At 44.1% G+C, this 22,931-nt stretch overlaps 1 protein-coding gene across 1 annotated transcript in view; it reads right to left on the minus strand.

Moving 5' to 3' along the window:
- Window positions 1-12,061: 12,061 nt before the first annotated feature.
- LOC138629907 (glycine receptor subunit alpha-3-like) overlaps window positions 12,062-22,931 on the minus strand; it is a 44,006-nt gene continuing 33,136 nt past the window's right edge. The window contains 6 exon segments of the mRNA XM_069713902.1: window positions 12,062-12,615; window positions 12,617-12,916; window positions 15,275-15,403; window positions 16,766-16,915; window positions 20,150-20,364; window positions 22,049-22,186. Of these exon segments, the coding sequence (XP_069570003.1) occupies window positions 12,592-12,615; window positions 12,617-12,916; window positions 15,275-15,403; window positions 16,766-16,915; window positions 20,150-20,364; window positions 22,049-22,186 (956 nt within the window). The 3' untranslated portion in view covers window positions 12,062-12,591.

Below are 22,931 nucleotides of genomic sequence, written 5' to 3' on the forward strand. Positions count from 1 at the left end.
TTTTTTTTTTTTTTTAGCAAGGCTGTTCTCCCTCCCCTCTTACCCCCCCACTCCCCTTCTACTCCCCCCCACCTCACTTGGCCTCTGCTTATCAGTCCATACAAACACAGCATGTGTGTCAGAGGGAGAGTGTGGTTAAGTAAACTCCGTTGGATAATAATTACAAGTTTAAATCTGACTTGTCCTACATGAACGCTGTGGTTCACACACACCCCTCTTCCCCCCACCTGCGGTTTTTGAATGTGCACACCTGAGCTCTTCCTGTTTGTTTAAGAAAAAGTCTCTGACAGCAGCTTCTTTAAGGGGCTCATGTATAATTGCTGTTACACAACAGGCGGTGGTGTTTTCGCCGATACGTCACACTGGCGCTCAAGTCTCTGCATGTTAATTTTCACACTCCGCTCAGATGAATGGTAACCAACAGCTTCTTAGCAAACATGTCAAAATACAGGTTTTGGTCCAGAGTGAACTTCCGCACAGATGTTTCACCTGAAAATAAAAACATCTGGAAAGTAAGAGACGAAGAGTTCACGTATATTTAAATATCCTGCAAATGATTATATTCACTTTCATCCTCTTCCTCTCTTCCCTCTGACCTGCTTATCGAACATCCTTCCTCCGTTCTGCAGTGTGCACTCGGTCGTCCTGCAGATTTCTGGGAATCCAACAGGACCTGAAAATCAGAACTGTCTCCATCGACGATGCAGAGGACACACTTCCTGTCCCGGGGGAGACGAGATCTGTCGTGTCCCTCTGGAAGCCGAGGTGGAAGAAGTACGAACACTACATTGTGAAAATACTCCTAAAAATACTCCATTGTGAAAATAAACCCTCACTCAAATAAAAGTATGCAAGTATTATCAGTAAAATATACTTAAAGTATTAAAGGTAAAAAGTACACTGTCGGGTAAATATTTGGTGTTTGAAGATAATTTAATTACTTTATACAGAACTGCATCATATTCTATAAGATCAAACATGAAGCTGAGAAAAAAAATCACAATTGTTTTCAGCTTTGTATCATTTTACAGCAAATTCAAGAAGTTTTTTTTTTTTTTAATCTTATTTCAGAAGAAAGAGAATTTTCTCAACCCTTAAAAGGACCATTTAATCCTTCAGTTTATTAGAAGAATTCAAATTTAAAATCACCAAATTCGGAGAAACATGCCATTCACTGGACAGGAAGAGGATGCAAACATTGTACTCTTAAAAGTAACTGAAGTAAAAGTAGAAGATTTGCCTCTGAAATATGGTTTAAAAGAATAAAAGGAAAAATACTCCAGTACGTATTTTGAATTTGTACCCGAGTAAATGGTTGCCAATGTCAAAAAACTGGAGTTATTGTCGGTTTACTGCCTTTGCGTTTGAGCACTTATGTCATAAAGTGACAGTTATGGAGCCACGCTCCCTTACTCACCTGTCAAGCTTTCCTTTCTGTTATGACAGCACTCAAACTTCCGAAACAGTATTTCAGACTGCAGCTAGTTGGACAGTTTACAGTAGTTTCCTCTGAAAACACCATCTTAGTTTTCATGTTGCTGCTGACTTGTTTTAAAGTGATAATCCTCTTTAAAATTCACTTTAAATACGTAACATCCTGCTGACAGACTACAGGTTCCAGTCAGGATGTCAGCCTGTCCGAGGACATGTTGTTCAAGAAACATCATTGTTCTCTAGTACTGCAGCGAGGAACTAGTTATAGTTCGTTAGTTAGGAGTTAGTATCATTCTTAGGTTGTCTGCTCGGCTCGTTCACACGGCTGTGGGTTCCCCCTGGCGGACGGGAGAGGACCTGCACATCTATGACTTCAAGTTTAAAAAAACAGTTTTATTTTGTTGATTATATTCACAATATAATTATATTATAGTCATATAATTGTATTCAATTATATTGTGTTCACAATATAATTATATTTCAGTAAGTGGTCAATAGCGGATCTGAGTTAGCAAACTTTAAGTTCCGGCAGGAAGTGACGTCTGAGGTCAGCAGGAAGCTCAGAGGTTACGTGACCGTCAAAGATAAATAGCGCGACGGCAACAAAATGGCGACTTCAATAGCGAGTTTCGCATTTAAAAGCTCCATAAAACTGGATGCCGCCCGCCATAAAAGCCGGATTCGGATTTCTGTATGAAGCCACGGAAAGGAGGGAAACCGAGCGGATTAGAATCAACGACAGACCGCGACAAACCAAAACTTTCAGTGGACTGTCTTTCGGGGTGAGAGCGGGAAGCTAACGGAGCTAATGCTAACAACACCGAGCAGGAAGATACCACTGACTGGTGAGTTTATTTCTACACCAGGGGTGTCCAAACTTTTTTGCAAAGAGGGCCAAATTTGATAAAGTGAAGATGCCCGGGGGGGGGGCAATAGTTTCTTCTGACATTTTTTTTTTAACCACAAAAGTTACATGAAAATACACACTGTTATAAAACAATTTTCATTGTCACAATTACCTTTATTTTTCAAACCAAATACAAGCTACTCAGGCAGACGTGAACAACTCTAAAAACACAATTCTGCCTTTCATTCAGTCAGATAACATTGAACAAACTGTATAGAATACCTTCAATTTCCATGAGTTAAATATCTTTGCCTCACGAACGTTTTAAACAGGAGTTATAAGTAATGCAAAGTGGTCTGTTACCATTAAACTTTAAAACAAGTGAATTTTGCCTTTGTCTTTTACAAGATCTTTCAGAAAGCAATAGTTTGTGTCACATCTACAGGTACATAACATCAACAGTTATAACACATATCTTATTCAAGAGTTTAAAAACATAAGTGCCATAAGTCCAAGTGCATTAGTGTGCTTTAGGCTTTTCACTGTTAATAGTGACAGATGTTACCGTTCAAAACACTCAATTTCAGATTGATCAAGGAACAGATAACTTGCTGACACTAATGGGAAGGGTGACACTGAGATCTAGATTTATGTAAAGAGGCCAGGTCTGGCTTGAGAGCAGTGGGTGAGATGCGTAAAATGCCTCGCAAGTGGGAGTCACTCATCCTTGACCTCGATCGGTTCTTGTTAAAGTTCATGACTGAGAATGTTTGCTCACACAAATATGTGGAGCCGAATAAGCTCGGCATTTTCTTAGCGAATGACCGCATTTCTGGAAACCTGCTTTTGTCCAGCTGCCGGTAAAAGTCAACAAGAGAACACTGCTGGTGTTTTCCGCGGCACTCATCGTCACACTGCAGCTCAATGAGCTCCAGCTGTGGAGGAGCACCATTGTGGTCCACGGAGAAGGGAGAAGAGAACAGCAACATGTCCTTTTCAATAACTGCAAAGTCCCGAAAGCGTTTGTTAAATTCCACAGAAAGAGATGCGATAGCTGTTGCGTAACTCTTCATTTGCGCACCGATGTTGTCCTGTGGGAAACTGTCAACGACCTCTTTCAAAGCTGGGAAGTGCACGGTGCAGGGCTCGGTTTGGGACAAGTGTCTTTGGAAAAGTTGCAGTTTGGTTCCAAAAGCCTTGATGTGAGCGTACAGCTGGCTCACCACTGCATCTTTTCCTTGAAGATTAACATTCAGCGCATTCAGATGCTTTATGTCAACCAAAAAAGCCAGATTTGCCAGCCATACAGGATTGGACAGTTCTTCCATTGGTTGTCCCTTCTCACCCAAAAAATGTCCAATTTCCTCTTTGAGAGAGAAAAATCGCTGCAGTGCGGACCCCCGACTTAGCCACCTCACATCGTTGTGATATATTACGTCACCGTATTCAGCCTGGATGTCACGCAAGAACTGCTGAAACTGTCGGTGGGTTAGAGCTTCAGAGCGAATAGAATTGATTGCCTTTGCCACTGGTTTCATAACATCGTCAAATTTGAGATGTTTGGCGCAGAGAGCCTGCTGGTGAATGATACAGTGAAGTTTGATAGCGTTACCTGCTTCTTCGCTGACTTTATTGCAGATCAATGTGGACAATCCACTTCGCTCACCAGCCGTGGCAGGCGCACCGTCGGTAATGATCCCAGAAACTTTACTCCACGGTAGTTTCATATCATCAACAGCTTCACAAACAGAAACGAATAAATCTGTTCCTCTGGTTTGCCTTTGAAGGCTTTTGAGGTCAAGCAGCTCCTCTGTCACGTTCATGTTGTCATCAACTCCTCTTAAAAAAAATAAGTAGTTGTGCAGTGTCAGATGCATCGGTGCTTTCATCGCAGGCTAATGAGAAATAATCAAAAGCCCCTCCGCTGTCCTCCAGTTGTCTCTGAATATCTGATGATATGGCCTCAACTCTCCGTGCCACAGTGTTGCGTGCCAGGCAAACATTCATAAATTCTTGCTTCTTCTCGGGGCCAAATGTTCTCCACCATTTTTATGACACAGTCTTTGATGAACGCGCCTTCAGTAAAAGGTTTGCCATGTTCAGCTATTAACATGGCCACTTCGTAGCTGGCTTTTGTTATGTTTTCCTTTGACTCAGAGGCCCGCGTGAAGAATCGCTGTTGTGATGCCAGAGCAGCTTGGGGTTGCTTCACTTTTTCAGCGCGGCCACTCCCTGTTAGCTTGTCGTACGTTGTAGCATGTTTAGTCTCGTAGTGTCTCTTTTCGTTGAAATCCTTAAACAAGGCAACCGCCTCTTTACAAATTAGACAAACACAATTGCCTCGATTTTCAGTGAAGAAGTATTGTAATTCCCACCGCTCCTGAAAGCGGTGGCCCTCACTGTCAACTTTTCTCTTTTTTTTTTGCGGTCGCCAGGGCAGAAATGATTTGAGAAGGGTTCGCGGCACGGATGCAGAGCCAGATAGCATTAGAACGGTGCTGCCACTGTGTGGTGAAAGCAGGAATTACATCTTTGCATTTGTATGATTTATTTATTCTGACAGAGCTAGCGAGCCATAACTAACACATTATAAGACCGAAGCTGCGGGCCGTATGAAATCTGACCGCGGGCCGGATTTTGGACATGCCTGTTCTACACAACATCACGCACGAAACTGTATGTCTCTCAAAAGGTTGACTTATTGTTCACACAGTTTTTTTTACTATCCTGTGTTTAGCTTCTCGAGCTGGTCTGTTCATGCCATCTTCACTTCTCTGCGCTGAGGCTGCTACCTGGGGGTGGGACTTAAAGTACTCCTCCAATCAGAAACCTGCATTGCTATGATTGACACTGTGTTTAGCCAATAGACAACAACAAAGGAAACATACTATATATAACCCGTGCAGTTTTACTACTGGGTTACACCTTCCCCTCTTAAATATCATGCACATCCCGCTGCATGTTCACTACTCTAAAATGGGTGTTATCATTTCAAAAGCTTGACTTTGTGATCGCTAATCCCTATTATCAGCATTCAGTGAATCAATAAATGCTGTACTTAAACCCTGGAATAGTGACTTTACTACTGTTACTAAGAGATTTCCAAATTCAGGGTAATGGAGTCGTCGTGATTGGTTGACGATTCCTCTCCGACCTCCTGATGGGTTGAGTTGCTCCTGAGTCATCGCTTTTCGCTGTCTCTGATTGTTCTGTAACTTGATATTTCGTCTTTGAACCAGCATTCTTTTGACTGGTCTGCATGGAGTTCTTTTCAGGTAGGTCTGGCATCTCTGCTGGAGGGTTTATCTGGTATGGATGGAGGTGAGTTTGGGGAACTGTCCTTTCTGGAAAAGGACTCCCGATTCCCCATCTGTTGTGTTTTCCACATCCGGTAGGTATGATTCTGTTTCATTTTCTTTTTCAGGTTGAGTCAATGGTTGGCTGGGCTCCTCATTATCAGGCCTCTCTGTAGAAGGGGCTACAGGTGAGTGAAGGGCTCCAGTAACTGTTATGTCGTGTCCAGAAGGCAGGGCTTCCAGTTGTTCCAATGGACCTGAATAAGTCAAGTTCATGCTTGGTTCACTTCCAGGTTTCTGAAGTTCCTCTCTGTATTTGTCTGCTTTTGGTTTTGGTGTATCATAGATTTTGATAATGCGTGTCTCTGTCATCTTATGTTATGGCGCAAACTGAAAACAGACTTCATCATCCTCTTCAGCGGAATTGTAACCTTCCGGTTGGATTGCAGCCTGTCTAGTCTGTGGTCTCTGAGCCTTACTGTTACAGTAAATTTAATGTAAATTTCTGTAATGTGTCAAACTGGGCCGCCAACAAAAATGTCTTTTGCAACCTGTTTAAATAACAGACGCGACTGACACATTTAGCCGTATGGCTTCACTTCACCGCTGGTTGTCGAGGTGGTGTCCCGCTAACAATGTGGGCTTCATTGACAATTGGAATACTTTCTGGGGAAAACCTGGTCTGATCCGGAGAGACGGCATCCATCCTACTTAGGATGGTGCAGCTCTTCTTTCTAGAAATATGGCCATGTCTCTTAACACCCCTAAAACCTGACATCCCAGGGTTGAGGCCAGGATGACACGCTCCTCTGCAGCTTCTTTAGAGCTGTCACTCACCCAAAACTTTCAACATCCCATCGAGGTTGTGTCTGTTCCTATATTTAAAAAAATTAAACAAAAGATGTATCAATAAAATGTAATTGGTGGAAATCTGGTCCAAGGTGGATGTCTGTTTATGTCCTCATTTATCCCACACATCTTTTAATATGTGATTATTCTACAACACAAAACAAACTGTCAAATATACGACGATAATTCAGAGAAAATGTCTTTTATCCCACATGTTCCTCACAGATGGATGTAATGAATCTACTCTAACGTTTGATAATTGACAAGATTAGTTAATATTAACCTACCGGCACTTGTAACATGCCTTCCAGCCTGATTGATCCTGATTATGTTTCTCATCAGATGGCAGCAGGACTCATTCGCCAGGACAACAGGTTTATGTTTGAAGCTCCAGCTGATGAAGGTAAGGACAGAACACTTTTTAACTTTTGGCGTCTTTGAATGGTGATTTGGTTTGTTAAATTGATTTGTTCGGGATGAGATGTTGTGCTCACGTCCTGCCTGTCTGTAAAAAGATTTCATTTATGAGAGATGACTCGCTGGCTGTCAGTGTCCATGTGATTTCTCTGAAGCCTGCAGCTGTTTGGGCTGTCAACAAAGTCGAAGTCAAAGTCGGTCTCACCTTGGCATAGCGTTTTCCACCTGTTTCAGTGTGTTCTCAAGTCTCTGTTTGTGGTTGGTCTGAGCTCAGGAAGTGTATTTCCCCAGCACCCTGCCGGGCAGTGTGTTATCTCACCGAGACACGAGAAAGGACAGATGTTCAACGTTAAGAAGTGTCTACCAAGTTTATTTAAATTCAAGAGAGTTTCATCAGAACAATGTAAAATATGCACATCTTATTTTACAAAAAACACGTGTGCTGTTAGCTGTAATGCACGAGGGGGTCTGCGTCACCTTTTAAACCTTAGATGATGATGATGATGATGATGATGGCAGAGTTCAGCGGACAGTATAAAAGCTCCTTTAGTTGTTGTGTTGTGTTTCAGATATGTAACTCTGAGGGAGAACTTGCAACCTGGTGCGAGGATGAAATAAAAGCTCCCACTGATCGAGTCCCGCCGGGACGGGTTCAATGTCGTTTTTACAGCGTTGTGAACTAGGACTTGTGATTTCCACAGAACTTATTCTCCACAAATCAACACACTTCCAACACAGTTGAACCACAAAGCAAGTATAAATACAAGCATAACAGTTTGAGAACTCATGTTTGATAAATCTGTGAAACCATGAACTTTTTTTTTTTTTAAACATACAGTAAGTATCTATTTATTGGGGGAGAACTGCAGTGGAAACCTGGTGAGGGAGCTGAAGCTGTAGCCTATCGTCACGTAATGTCACCGTCTTTGTGAAAACAGCAAAAGAAGGCATAGAAAAGTGTTCGTCGTCCGTTTCCTCCCAACGGATGCAAAAAGAACACACAGGACCGAATGCTCAGGTTCATGACTGATATGAATCTTAAATTTTAAAAGTTTTAAAAATGGATCGACAACAGAAATGTACATTGAGAATAACGTTGTCTCTGTGAGCAGGGAACTCATTCTGATTCACTTAAACCTACAGTGTCAGTACACTAGCCTGCTGTGAACCAGACCTAGACCTATTAACCAATCATCATGCGTCAAAACTGTCTGACACTCTGCCACTTCTGCAACTACCTACCGCGTCCACCAAAGAGATTTTTCCTGAGTACAGCGTATTTATTAAATTGTTTTCATGAAGCAGCTTGACGACATTTAAAAAAAAAAAAAATTTAAATTTATTTTATACACTTTATTAATCCCCGAGGGGAAATTTCTTTGAGGGGAAATTTCTTCACTACAGCAGGCTAAAATTTTTTTTTTTTTTAATTTTTGTGACTAGAGTTGAAAACGCTGTGCTCGTCAATATCACCAGCCGTCCAATCACTGGGAAAAAGGGGCGGCACAAGCGCGGTTAACCACTGTCACTCGTCTCTGATTGGTCCGCCCCTCAGAGTGGCCGTAATACGAGCCGAGTTACCAGACTGGCTAGTGCTGAACCTCTGTCGCCCCCTGCTGTCAGAGAGAGTGATTACAACAACCCTGTTGTCATGGTTACGACATAGATTGTTCTGAGTGTGAAATGACTCGTTTCACTGTCTGATAACATTTAGAAAGTGTGGCGTTTAGCATTGGGCTGAAGAGGAAGTTAGCCGGCTCTGCCTACAGAGTGCGCTCAGTACGCATTCATCCCTCCAGCCCGGGAATGTCTCACCAGACAGCAGATTTAAAAACTCTGTGAAGTGCAGAGAGGTTTATCTGATTACACGTTGAAGTCCTATTATTAAATATGGTGAGCGTACATGAACACAAAACATGAAGGATGAAACATTTGAGGCTGATGAAACATTTCAGATGAGCCGTATTTCCTGTACTTTTACTGAACAAAATAAAGTATACATGCTGTATGTATACTATCAGCGTGTAGCGTCGAGTTTGGACACAAGTTGAGACGTTGAGATGCAGATTATTTTAGAATCGTCAGGAAGTCGGCAGCGGACAACAGAAAGGGCACGGCAAATAAAAACAGAATCATGCAAATATTTCTTGTGGGGGGGGGAAACTGTGGCGTAAATAATCGTGTTAACAAGCGAAGTGAACTTCCTTCCAGGAAACAGATTCTTGCAATCTTCCAATGGGAAAGTTGATTCTTCGACAGGACCGCTCCCGTTCTGTTTACAGCGCTCTATAAAAACTATAAAAAAAATCGGTGAGGCGATGCTGCGTGGAAGGACAGCTCATCACAGTGAACGGCGTCTCTGCACGATGACTTCCTGGACGGAAGGACAAACACAGTAAAGGAGGTAAAACATGCAAAGCTCCACGTATGATCCTCCAGAGAGGGACGGCAGCGACTGCGTCACAGTCTCGAGCGGCTCCATAACGATTCATCTGAATCACTGATCGGTTAACTGGAGGTGCGTTTTTGTTCGTCCCCGTTCTACATGACGGTATGCGAGTGCGTGCAGCAGACTGTGTGCGTTCTTCCGTCACAGCAGGAAGTCCAAACGATCACACAGCTCTGCTTCTTTTACATATTGTAAACTCACAAGTTCTGTAAACTTCACATCCTCGCAGTATTGTAGATCTCTGACTGATCAGTCAGTGGTATGAAGCCTTCATGCAGGGTTCCCACTGGTCCTGGAATATCCTGGAATTATTAAAAAAAAAAAAAAAAAAAAAAAAAAAAAATCTCTTCCAGACAGTCAGGGGATTGGATATTTTTTCTTTGGGCAGAGTCCCGGAACATCAGGAAGTTTAGTTTGAATTGTAGTCTAAAACAAATCCTAAAACCAGTCAAAACAAGTCTAAAATCCAGTCCAACCCCAGTCCAAAACAAATCCTAAAACCAGCCTACAATCAGTCAAAACAAGTCTAAAAACCAGTTTCGGACTAGCCTGAAGCCAGTCGAAATCAGTCAAAAAACTGTCCAAAACCATTTTAGTTTCCATTTTTTTCAGACTAATATTCTCCCTGTAGTATTTTTCTATCTGGTGTTATTGAACTCGTTTCCTGAGTGGATTTATTTCCTTCCTCCTCGTCAACAATCACTTCAGTCAACATGTTGCTTTTTCTGTTGCTGCCAACAAAGGCAAACATGCAGGAAAAGCCAGATGTAAAGTTTGTACAACTACTACCGATGTATTCAAATGTGGGAGAGGGAGCCCCTCGTTACCATGCCAACAGTAAGAAGCATGCTGCCCCCATGGCTGCTCTGCTGCAGCCCAGTGGAGGAGAAGCTTTTGGACATTCACTCATTCTGGTCCAATTTAAGAAGAAATATTTTCATCAGTTTGTTGTTGAAGCAGTTAAAAAGTTGTGTCATGAAAACCTGTGAACTAGGCTGGATTTTGTCTAATCAGCACAAAGGAGACTGTTTTTCTTAAATATAGGTCAATGAATTGGATTTTTTTTTTTTATCAGTAAAAGTCAGAGTTTGACATTTGACTTTGAGCGGTAACCCTGCTTGTGGCCGTGTCAGTGTGAAGAGCATGTAACGTAATACTGCAGCACATCACTCCTGTTTCGAAGCACAAACACTGACTGTTGCAGCGTCTGCAGATGTTACAGCTGTTTCCGAGGTCAAAACTCCAGAAACCAACCAGAATTTGTCCGATAAGAAAATACAGCGTACCTGTTTCCTGTCAGATCTGAGCTGAATTTACACAGAGGAGGAATCTGTGTTTTATTGAAGCGATACTTCAACACTTCAGACTGTGACTCAGCGTTAAAATATCAGCCCACGTAGCTCCTGTGTCTACGGTTTCTTCTTTGATTAGTAGAGCTTTAACCTGCATTTGTGGATGCAGACAATATTTTTTGGAAGTGTTCCTGAGCCCGTGCAGTGATTTCCACTACAGACCTATATCTGTTTTCAATGTAGAGGGGCTCTCTTTCCACACACACCTGTCACACTCAAAGAAACTGATGCAACGAGCGCGCACGCGGAGCTCGAACCTGAGTGTGGAACAGAATCGTGTTCTTTTCTTTTGCAAATTAAGAGATGAGGCGGCTCGGAGAAACAGAAACGACCAGAGGATGTTCGGTGACGTTCGAGGATTGGTTGTGTGTTTTACATCCGTCCCGGTGGCATGAATGAGGAGCAGGGCGCAGCGGAAAGTACCGGAGGAGTTGTGGCATTAGTCACAGCGTAAACGGGGGATGTGTTGCTGTGCAGCGGGCGCCGTGGGCCTTTTACAGTTCGATAGAAACGGTCGCGAATGGTGCAACGTTTGCTACCGACAGCTGTGTCCGTGGGTGGGTGCGATGATAGAGTTTCGAGGTGGGGCTGAAAGAGGAGAGGAACACACCATTGGCAGCTGAGCTGTAAGACACGAGAAGGCGAAACTGTGCGAGTGTGAGTTTGTGTGTGTTGAATATCCCACGGTCCTGTGTGTTACGGTCCGACGCTGCTCTGCACAGGTCCGTCAGAGCACCGGTCTGCAGCGCGGCTGGTGCTCCCTGTCTGTAAACGGATGATCTTTTATTCCCAGGCTGGTCACAGTGTTGGACGTCTTGGGAAAAAACAAAAAAAAACTCTCAGGATGGAGGGAGGTGGGGTGGTGGTGGGGGGGCATGGTACAGTTACAATTGGTGGAAGAGAGGACACGGCACTAAAGTTAATCTCCCAAAGACCTGAAGATGTGACAAAAAAAAATATACACAAAACAACCCTGAACAACCAGCTGTTGTTCTTAAAGGGACAGTAAACACTACCTCTGGTCAGTATCACTTTTCTATCAATCTGTCCATGCAGGGCAGCATAACTCCTGACTACATGTCTCCGTAAGATGAAAGTAGCACCTCCCTACTGCTCCTTTTTTGTCAGCTGCCAACACTGGGTGTATTTCTGCGGCTGTTTTCAGGTGACTGATCATCCGCGGCATGTTTTTCTGTTTCTGTGTCACGGGCTCGCGATCAAACCACCTTTCACGGTTCGATTGGCAGCACCACAGTTTTAAATAGAGCGTAGATCTGGTCTGATGACGATGACGGCTTTCTAATGACGCCTGAGGGTGTCAGTCAGCGAAAATAAACACGACATCCGCTTCACTAAAGAAATGACTGAACTTAGGGGATCACCTGTTGTTTGTCGACCGATGATCTGCGATCTGTTTTAAGATTTTCGTTTTGGTCACCACCAAAGCCGAAAATGAAGTGAATACCTTTTGCCAGATCGAAGGGGTGTATTTATCCCACAGTTTTCTTCTTTAGCAAATGTTGCGTTAATGCTTTTTTTTTTTTACCTTCACTAGTTTTTCCAAATTTTGCAAAAAATTTACACAGATATGGTAATAATAATGTTGAAAAAATATAGTGAATATTCACATTTTTTAATGGTAAAACAACATTTTCTTGGGGTAGGACCGAATCTGTGATTCTTTTTCAAACCCTTATTATGGCAGACTATTATTTTTGGTTAGTTCACAGTTTCGTGTTTATGCCCTCCGCTAAATGCTTTTTATCTTACTGGTCTGTACGTGTAGATAATTGACTCTCCACATTTCTAATAGAGATGTAGGTCTCAGGACATTAAGGTGGTCCTGACTGGTCCTCTGGGTCAGGGTGAGGGAACATGGAAATGAAGGTCGTTAATGAAGTGTCCTCGTACGAGAAGCAGTACATAAACGACCCGTGCTCTGTTCGTCTACCGCTTGTGCACGTCTTCATGCACGAAGTATCTTGTAAAGGACCCAGTAGAATATGTTGAAGAAGAGAAATGCCAGAGGGAAGCCGGCCCTCGACACGGTGTCAATCTTTTTGGCTCGGTCGATGAACAATTTCCTCATCTCCTCTGTGGTTTTGCCGCCTCTGGGCGCTCCGGGTGGATTCTTGGTCGCGTTCGCTGGGGCTCCCGGGTTGTTCGGCACAGCGACAGCATTGTTGCCGCTGGCCTTCGAGTCCTTGCTGTTGCTGGGAGTGGAGGTCACGGCGACTGTGGAGGTCGGCCTGCTCTCGTGTGCTTCCCCTTCCTGTTGGAGACACAGGGAGGGTGAGGGGGTGGGGGGTGGTCTTAGATCAGATCATTTATTATTCTCTTCTTTAATTAAAGTGTGGATAAGAAACTAAGGAGTCTAAATAAATGTTTTCCAGAAGACGGTCTTAAAAACACTCATTTTCAGTTTTAATATTTCGGACTCAGCTTTGCATGATTCTCATTCTGGCTCTTTATGCAGCCCGTCAGTGACTCTCCGCCTACTCCTCTTGATGGTTTGGAGGACCCAGAAGGAACTTTTTTTTTTCAAAGGGATAACTTTTATAAATGTTTGCCTCCTATTCTGAAATTTTGATTGTGTTTAATATGAAAACCTGGCACTGTAACTTTATATAGGAGCTTCAAGCTTAAAGTTCAGAGTGTTCCTGTTGAACGCAGCACAGTGATGCACATGGAGCAGGAGGAAGCAACAACCTTCATGAGGAAGTATTCCAAGTGTCGTCTCTTGATCAACATCAGTACCTGAGTTCTGCACGTTTTTGTGACCGCTGGTACGAGAACATTTGTGATTTAAAGAAACATCAGATTTTGGGTCAAACTTTTTTGGGAAAAAAAAAAAATCTTCAAGACGCCTGCTTACAACCAAGTGTTCCTGAGCCCGTGCGGTAATTTCCACCACAGAATCATGGCTGTTTGTAAAGCAGTGCCGCCCGAGGGCCTTCAGATCACAGACATCCAATATCGGTTTGCGATCTTGTCCCTTGAAGGTGATTTTGGGTCAAATTTTTGGAGAACAAGAATCTTCAACACGCCCGGTCACAGTGCGTTGAAAATGGGCGAGTGTCTCTATGAATGGCCGTGTTGTCATGTTGGAGAAGCCTGTTGCCATGACGACACAGTTCAGGTGGTTTGTGTTCTCTGGGTTTCAAAAGACGCAGCAACAGACAGGTTAAAGAGGGAAGAAGAGCATACAGACTAAATACAGCAGGGAGGGAAGGACAACGATGGACAGATGAAAGAAAGACAGACACAAGAGGTGAGTCATTTCAAAATCAACCAGGAAGCACAAAATCCAGACTGACCTGAAGACTACAAAGCAGAAAAGAAGTTCAAACCAGAACAGACGACTCAGAAGGTCCCAGAAGAACTCAGTGTTGACAGTCTGACTCTGGGGACGAATTCACGGTGACACAACCACCGCCAATGTCAAAGAAAACCCAGCTGGTGTCTCCTGACCTGACGCGCCTTCTTCGGTCTTGAAGTGAAGCTCCGCCCCTCTTGAAATGTGAACGTCATCAGAACATCTCGGCGGCTCATCGCTTCATCGCCGTACACTTTCTGAAGCATTTCAAGGGTCTCTGTTGACCATTTCCAGAGTTTCAATCAAAATCTGATGTTTCTCTGCTCCAGTTTCCACGGTGAAATCACAAATGTTCTCCTACCAGCGGTCACAAAAACATGTGAAACTCAGGTGCTGATGTTGATCAAGAGACGACACTCGGAATGCTTCCTCATGAAGGTTGTTGCGTCCTCCTGCTCCGTGTGCATCACCGTGCTGCGTTCAGGAGCACCCTCTGAACTTCTTAATCCACCCGCGTATATGACAGAAAATACAGAAAAGACATGCTCATGTGACTGAAGAAGTCAACACTGTGTCTGTTGTAACGGGAGCAGCTGCAGAGCTGAAAAAGAAAATAAGAAATAACCGTCAGGGGACGAGGCAGACCAGACTCGCGTGTACTCGGATGGCCTCCGTGCCTTTGTGCCTCGTTGGCCTCCGAAACGGGAGCGAGTTGCTGGCACAGCCGAAGTTAAACAAAGTCTCCTGATGGGCCTCTCATCGCTCTCCAAAAGAAGGTCCCTGCGGTCCCTTGACATGCAGAGCTCCATCTGCTGAGTCCTCCACTGAGCTCACAAGGTTTCTGCTTTATTTCCAACAATCTGCAGGTTTGATTTTCATATCATTTTAGTTAAATTCACTTCTTTAGCCGACAGCCACAGTGAGCTGTTTCTTATTCATTAAAAATACTGAAAAATCATTCAGGACCCTTTCAGGCCTCCAGGAGAATTTTTTTTTTTTTTTTTTTTTAATATAAATCCTGTATCATAATAACCTTTCTGGGGATGAGAGTCTCCAAACCAAAATTATTTATTGATCAGTCCTTCGTGGTGTCTCCTGTTGTTGTAGCTTGATAACTGCTGTATAAATATCATCATTATTATTGTTGTTATAGTTTAGACAATAATTTTTGTGTTAATTATCATTTCAACCATCTGCGATTGTCTTTATAAAATATAAACTGATGGAGGAGGACATGCTGTAATGGACTGGTTAGGTCATGCAGGTGAAACGCACACAAGCACATACACAGACACACATGCAGTGGTGCATTACCCTGTGGCTGGCGGTGTAGATGTTGGCCATTGATCCGTACACAGGGTCTGATGGTTTGAGGCCGTTGTCAGTGTTAACACGACGGAGGGAATCGGCTAGCTCCTCTGGATCAACTGCACCTCCACTGTTCTACCGGCCGACAGCATGCACACACCAGTGGTCAACACACAGAAACCAAAAAGGACACAAAAAACAGCTTCCCCTAAAATAACAGGGCGGGGCTACCTGGCCATTCAGTCAACACGACACAGGTGTGTTCAAGGTGTCGGGTCACGTGTCGTCTTGTGAGGGTCTGAGTTTAACAACACTTCATAGAATCGCTAAGAAATAATGTTAACAAGAAAACAAGACATTTCAGAATTTAAACTGTGAAGCTGCTGAAGGTTCATTCTGCTTTATTTCGGGACGAGGAGTTTTCCCTCTCGTTTCCCCGAATCGCTACAGCGGAGGTGGAGAGTTAATGTCAGCCTGACCCACAGAGGCACAGCACAAGGAAATAAAACGGAATGAGCCTGTAAATAGAAATCCTCTCTTCTCAGTTGTTACTTATCTGATTTTCCTTTCCTTCCTGGAGGCACTTGTTTCTTTCAATAACTACTGTTTGTCCATTTCTCTGTAATGATTGATATAATAGTTTTTAAACTGACCTTGAATGAGCTTTTTGTGTATTTTTATATGGAAAATGTTCCAAAGATGAGCTAAAACATCATGTTTTGTAAAAAATAAATAGTATCCCTGCATGAATCAAGCCAATTAGATTTGGTCGTTTTATTCTCAGATGTTCCAAAGGAAGAAGGGATTCTGGGAAATGCTCATTGCGTTTCCTCTGAATCTGTTCAGCCATTATTGGACATGAAGTCAGCGATCAGCGTCGCCTGTCTGAAGCTGTTTTGGATGTTTGATAGGTGGAGAGTTCAGGCTGTTAGATAAGCGCGTATTAATGAGTTTAGCACCACGGACAGCAGCTGAGGACAAGATCACAAGTTTGTGTGGCTGCAGGACAGACTGACAAACAGCTTCCTGTTTCTGCACGTGTGTGCGTGTGCGCGAGTGCGTGTGTGTTTGAGTTGACTGAATGCTGAGTGGATGTTTTATAGCCCACGCTGATCCTGATCATGCACTGACAACAGGCACATCCTCTGTTTGGATGTCGGTGGCTGTGAACTGATGAGAGCACACAGATGCAGTTGCAGCCATGCTGAGTCATGCACTGACACTGTGAGACGACATGCACAGGTTCTCTACACCTACTGTCAACATTAGTATCCTCATTATCATCTCAGGATATTTGAGTCTTGCGCTGCAGTAACGACATGTCACCACCAGGTGGCAGCCTCAACCCAAAGTTGAGAGAAGAATACTTTTCTCAAGAGGAGAGGAGACTGCAAGTTCCTGTGTGATATTGTGTGTAGATGTGTAGTTTACGTGTCCCGTTGTGTGTTCCTGGTCTCTGACTGGAGGATTTTATTTATTTATTTATTTTTCACGTACCTTGCTCTTGGTCTTGTGATGCCGTCTGAAGCGCAGCAGCTCTTTGTGTTGCCTCGACACGAAGTTGACGGCGGCGTACTCCAGCAGCGCGGAGAAGACGAAGAGGAGACACACCGCCATCCAGATGTCTATGGCCTTGACATAAGACACCTGCAAACAACACACACACACACACACACACACACACACTCAGTCAGGTGTGGATCTGACGTCCGATTTGTAAATCTGTTACGCGTCTCAGCCGGCCGGCTCTCTGTTCTTCCTCGAAGCTATTCAGTCCTTTTTCCATTAAGATTTGAGGTGACATCGCAGAGACTGCGTTCATATTTTCCTGCAATAATTACCGACTTTATTTGCAGCTGCCGCCCACACACACACACACACACACACACACACACACACACACACACACACACACACACACACACACACACACACACACACACACACACACACACACACACCGGTGGCGCCCGTGGTATCAGGAAGATGTTATCCTGTTCCTCCGTGAAGCCGTGACTCATTCAGACACGTGTAACATACTGGAGTGCAAAGCTCTGTTAAGCAGTGGAAACATGAGAAACCTCCTAACTTCCAAACACATACACACACACACGTTCAAGTTGTCGAGGTGTGTGTGTGCGTGTGTGTGTACAGCATGTGAGGGAGAGACGAGTGTGCTAATAAGGGTTACGTAACTTAGTGCTCCATGTCAGAATTTTTCTCATGCATACAAGATACCAGAACAGGTCTAAGGGGCTCTTCTTCATTCACGCTCCAGCAGATGGATGATGTGTGTAATCAACATATAGTTGTGTTTACCCATGCAAAACAAACGCAAATATAATGGAGGAGAAAAAATAAAGACAAAAAAAAACACCATTTCAGATCTCAGAGGAGGAAATAAATCAAATCTCGCACACACACACACACACAACAAAAAAATATGAATTTTCAACAAAAAAATATGAATTCAATCCGTCAGTGTTGGAGGCTTCTCAGAACCTGAATTAAAAGGACTCATCGTTTCCGTCGTCTGGACAGGTAGAGACTCCATCTTTTCCATCAGAGGGAGAGGGACCTGCTCGGCCTCCGCTGAGTCTCACGTAAATTTACATAAAAAGACATTGCAGTGCCTTGAAGTGTGTAACTCTAAAAAGATTGCGCCGGTCAATCAGCTGATATCAGATCTAAAAGGTTTAATTGTCAGTCTCCTTATAAGGCCGATCAAAGCTCTGTCCCTCAGAGACCTGCTCCGTCCTTCAGAGACCTGCTCCATCCCTCAGAGACCAGCTCCATCCTTCAGAGACCTGCTATGTCTTTTAGAGACCTGCTCCGTCCTTCAGAGACCTGCCATGTCTTTTGGAGACCTGCTCCGTCCTTCAGAGACCTGCTATGTCTTTTAGAGACCTGCTCCGTCCTTCAGAGACCTGCTATGTCTTTTAGAGACCGGCTCCACCCTCCTGTCTGTTCTGTGTGGAGCAGGATTCAATCCTGCAGCAGGATAACAAGCCCGAACACACCTCAAAGCCCTGAAGACCAAAGAACGAGGACTTTGAGTGTCACGGTCACCTGACCTCAACCCCACTGATCACTAATGATGAAGACTGAGGAAGACACAACATGGTCACCTCGTGTCGGGTTATCAGGTGTGATGCAGACTGCTGGAGTCCACAGATACGGAGAGACTTCGACAGTCAGGGACGTTCTTCAACTTCTCAAATCATTAAACTGAGATTATCGTCTGGATTAAATCTCTCTGTGTTGAACTCAGAATGATGCAAAACAGAAGCATCTTCCTTAGTGTGTCTGTGTATGTACAGTATATTATACTGCATGTGCAACTGTGTGAGCTGCGGTACAGGCCTGAGAGTTTGACCTACTAAACAATCTGTTTGTACATCCAAGGTTACCGTAGAAACAGGAACAGCTCCAAGCTGCTGCGGCTTGACGTGACATCTCATGGCGTAGATTCACCGCAATGACAACAACTCCACAAACCAAAACACAAACAGCCCCCGTAGCGACGTTACACTTCCTGTTTACACGACCCAAAGCATGATGGGAACACCGTTGGCTAAAACTCCAGGATATATAATAATATAGATTTAACAGTGTCGCAACCGGCTTTTTGTTTTTCCGCTCTCCGTACAGTTTGAACATTCCTGAAGACTCCCGACTACCCGGGCGCTCCACTTCCTGGTCGATTGTGATTGGTTGACGGGCGGATTAACGAGTTCAGCACCACGGACAGCTTCTCGTCACGTTTGTGGGTGTTTTTTGCGGTTTAATTGAATGCACCGGGTGTAAACTGCCTAAGACCTGGGTGGATGTAGTATCTGCTGCCTCCGTGTCGTCCTTCATCTGTGGATCCCAACGGGCCCCTTTTGTTCCGTCTTCATTCCCACCGTCAGCGCCTCAAAACGGTCCGTCAGCCGGATTCTGTTCACTTCTTCCTCCATTTTTGGGACTTCTTGTAGGTGAACACAGTTAAATGTTTTCTTCTTTGTCTGGTTTAATTGTGCTTATTCTTGTCGCTTGCAGTAAAAGTTAGTACAGTTTATGTTTGAGTTGTTGAGATGGTCCTCGTCGGGACTCTCTGTGCTCCTATCTGACTTCCTGTCCGTTTGTCGAAGCTGATGTTTTCTGTGTCGAAAAGCCAAATAATGGCGTTTCTGAGGAGCTTAGATCGATATGGAAATAATAGCTGACGCCACTTCTAGTGTCATAAATAGTGATTAAAAACAAATGCAAGAACAGCCTTTATGTTTCAGTGTAGTATTTTAACTTCATTATCTTTCTCTCTGCTCCGGGAACTACTTTTATTTTGTTCCTGAAGTTTCACAACCGAAGTTGCAGCAGTGAAAGACATTCAAAAAAAAATCTCCTGGTTCACGGTGACGTGTTATTGTCAGTCAGAGGTGACTCTTACAGGAAGGAAAAGTTTTTCCTTTTTTTTGTTGTTGTTGTTGAACAAACTTGAGTTTTTAAATTTGAAGTGTAAAAATAATTTTAAGAGGTTTTTTTTGTAGTTATTGTGATCAAAAGTGTTTGATTTTGCAGTGGATTTAATTTGCATAGTTTTAAGGGAGTTTTGTTTTACAATAAAATTGTGTGAATTTGAAAAATAAATTACAAGCTGCTGCAAATATTGCAGCGATTGCTTGAATTTGTGTAAAATTATGCGATGACGGAGATGTTCTCTATTCTGTATTTTAACACCACGTTACCGCTGCCACCCCGATCACAGCGGATCTGTGCTGGCTCGTCTGCGGTTTCCGGTCGCGCTTGGCGAGACGCATCGTGTAACGTGAAGCGCTCGAAGGGAATCCAGACGAGACAGCCATTCAAACCTCACGGCGGCACGCAGACAGACAGGCAGACCTTAGGCAGTGATGTCCTGGAGCCCGAGCTCTGCGTCGTCATGGTGAGGACGGTGGTGATGCCCAGCGCCACTCTGGCCGGGGCGGCATCCATGTTGATCCAGAAAGAGACCCAGGACAGGATGACGATGAGCAGAGAGGGGATGTACATCTGGATCAGGTAGTAGCCCATCTGACGCTCCAGGTGGAACCGCACCTCGATACAGGTGAATTTCCCTGCAGCAAAGCAGAAGTCGCGATTAATATTTAGAACTTGGATTTATTTCTATAGCGCGACAATCAGCTGTCAACCTGCAGACGGTACTCGGGGCGGGAAACACGCACAGCCAGTTTGAATCTGCTTCTTTTATTTATGGTTCATAAAAAAAGAAAAAAAAAGGTGTTTGAGGAAAACGCTGCAGAATGAAACGATCACGCGACTCCCTGACGGTGCTCCGTGTGACGGATGAGAGTCTTGTCAGTCGTTCTCCAAATCAACTACTGCGTTTAGCTCCGAACCTGATAGGCGAGGCTCAGGGTTTCGCTGCCTCGCCACAGGAGCGGCTTTTTAGACTCCCATCTAGGCCTCTTTGGACCAAATTACTCGGATATTATCGAGTATCAAAAATGTTTTTGTGATTCAGGACTAAATTTGGATATCAAGATTTCATCCACACAAATGAGAGTAAACCTCATCAGCGTCAAAGAACCACAACGTCTCACGTACGTAGTCTCTACCCGGGTGGCAGGTTATCTATCATCGACTGACAGCATGTGAGGCGTTAAGGGAACATCAGTAAATTGTGGCGTCTCGTGATGGCTTCCATGTGAGGCGTTTAAGAGACATCTGTTAATTGTAGCTACAAAAAAAAAAACAACCTGAGAGTTACACTCTCCCCCTCTAAACTGCATAGAAACTAAAGATTTGTACTGTAATGTATAATTTTCTGTCTCATAAAGGAACTAGTATCAAAGTCGTAGTAAAGATACCGCTACCAAAATCATAAAGAGCTGCACTGTGTACGAGCCTACATATTTAAAATTTAAACTGAACGATGAACTTCACTGGTTTTATCTCGTCTTGTTTTCTTTATGGACCTTCAAGTTTTCAAATTTGAAACCGAAATTTGGACGAGCTGAGGAGGAGCAAGCGGTGGATCTGACTCTATCTGATTGGGAATCTAAGGACACTATGCCCCGCCCACTCAGCAAAAACCTGACCGCATCACGGACCTTTTAATCAAGCAGCCCCGTCCCCAAACATATCCGTGTTTGAGTCCTGCTATGTAATGAATGATGAATTATTTCCAGAAGAACCACCAGGACACTGATCAGAAGGAGGGAATTTATCTTATGACTCCGTGATGACTTGTGGAAAACATTTACTGACTTTGTATTTCAAGAGAGAACTTGATGCTTTTTCAATGAGATTCTATTGGAGACAGAGTTTTTTTTTTTTTGAGCCTTTAACTTTAACTTCAAGTCACTTCCTCATTAGCCACATTTTTCAGACCTGGAAGCTACGTCCACTTTCATATACATTCCCAGCTGCATTGTGCTCAGTATGCAGCTCAAAATATCTCTATTCCTCCTAGTCCTCCTCCTCCTGAATAATTCTGTGTCCCCGCCCCCGCACGCCGCCCCGGGTCACAGAGGCCACGTCCGTATTCGTGTGCTGCCAATGGTCAGATCCTGTTTCGTGAAAACACCGAATCATCCCGCATGTCAGTCCCTTTGTTTCTGCCGCGGAGCTTCGGTCTCGACTCGATTCCCCGGCAGCACAAACGTGACGGATGAGACGCGGCAGCCGTTTCACCCCGTGTGCATGTTACCTGCGTCCTGATGCTTACGGCAGCGTGCGTGTGTGTGTGTGTGTGTGTGTGTGTGTGTGTGTGTGTGTGCGTGTGCGTGTGCGCGTTACCTGTGTTGTAGTGCTTGGTGCAGTATTGGAGGTCGGACTCGTCTTTGAGGAGGAACTGTGGGAGCGTGAGGCCCTCGGCCACTTGAACCGGTCCGTTCTCCTGCCACTCGAAGATCAGGTCGTTCATGGTGTAACCGACTGGAAAAAAAAGTAAACAAATAAACACACATAGCCGTTAAAAACTAAAATCATCTACGATTAATGAAACATCGAGTCACGGAGCGGAAGTAACCGAAGTGATGCTCTTGACAGCGCAGTGAGGGATTTGCGTCGCCGTCTGAGGTCTTTCTGCCTCAGCTGTGAGCGTGTTTGTTGATCGGTCTTGCAGGACTTCGAGGGTTTCGGGGACGCAGGTGTGTTGTGTTGCTCTTCCCGTCCCCCCACGTGTTCACAATGACATCTACGGCAATCCCTGAAGTCTGTGACAGGAAGCTGGATCTGCGGTTGGCGAGGGAACTTCGGGTTCACGTCGCATCGCCGTGGTAACTGATGTGTAAAAGCTCTGCACGCTGACCAATGACTTCTCTGAGAAATGATGTCACTGATTGCAGGAGATCCTGTGGAGCTTGGGGCAGAGAGCGAGAGGGTCTCTGTGGAGGGAAGACACCGCAAACCTCTTTATACGGGATGTTTTATATGAGAGCTCGATTACATTTCATGGGGCTTTTGTGCTCTGACATCATCCTACAACAGAGACTGAATGAAACCCAGTAGTTAGTTTGTAGTTATTTAACAGTAAGCCTACTATTATTTCTCTGTCTTGTTTCCCCTTAGTTTATGGAAGAACCTATTTACTGTGGGTTGGTGTTGTTGTTGTGGGTCCTCCTTGAAGCAAATTTTAGGTTTTTCAATTAAAAATTAGCAATTTTTTGTCCTTATTATT

The sequence above is a fragment of the Brachyistius frenatus genome, unplaced genomic scaffold (genome assembly GCF_029030835.1).
Source record: "Brachyistius frenatus isolate BFR_SWC_R1_liver_20210118 unplaced genomic scaffold, ASM2903083v1 Contig_123, whole genome shotgun sequence".
Lineage (NCBI taxonomy): Eukaryota > Metazoa > Chordata > Actinopteri > Embiotocidae > Brachyistius > Brachyistius frenatus.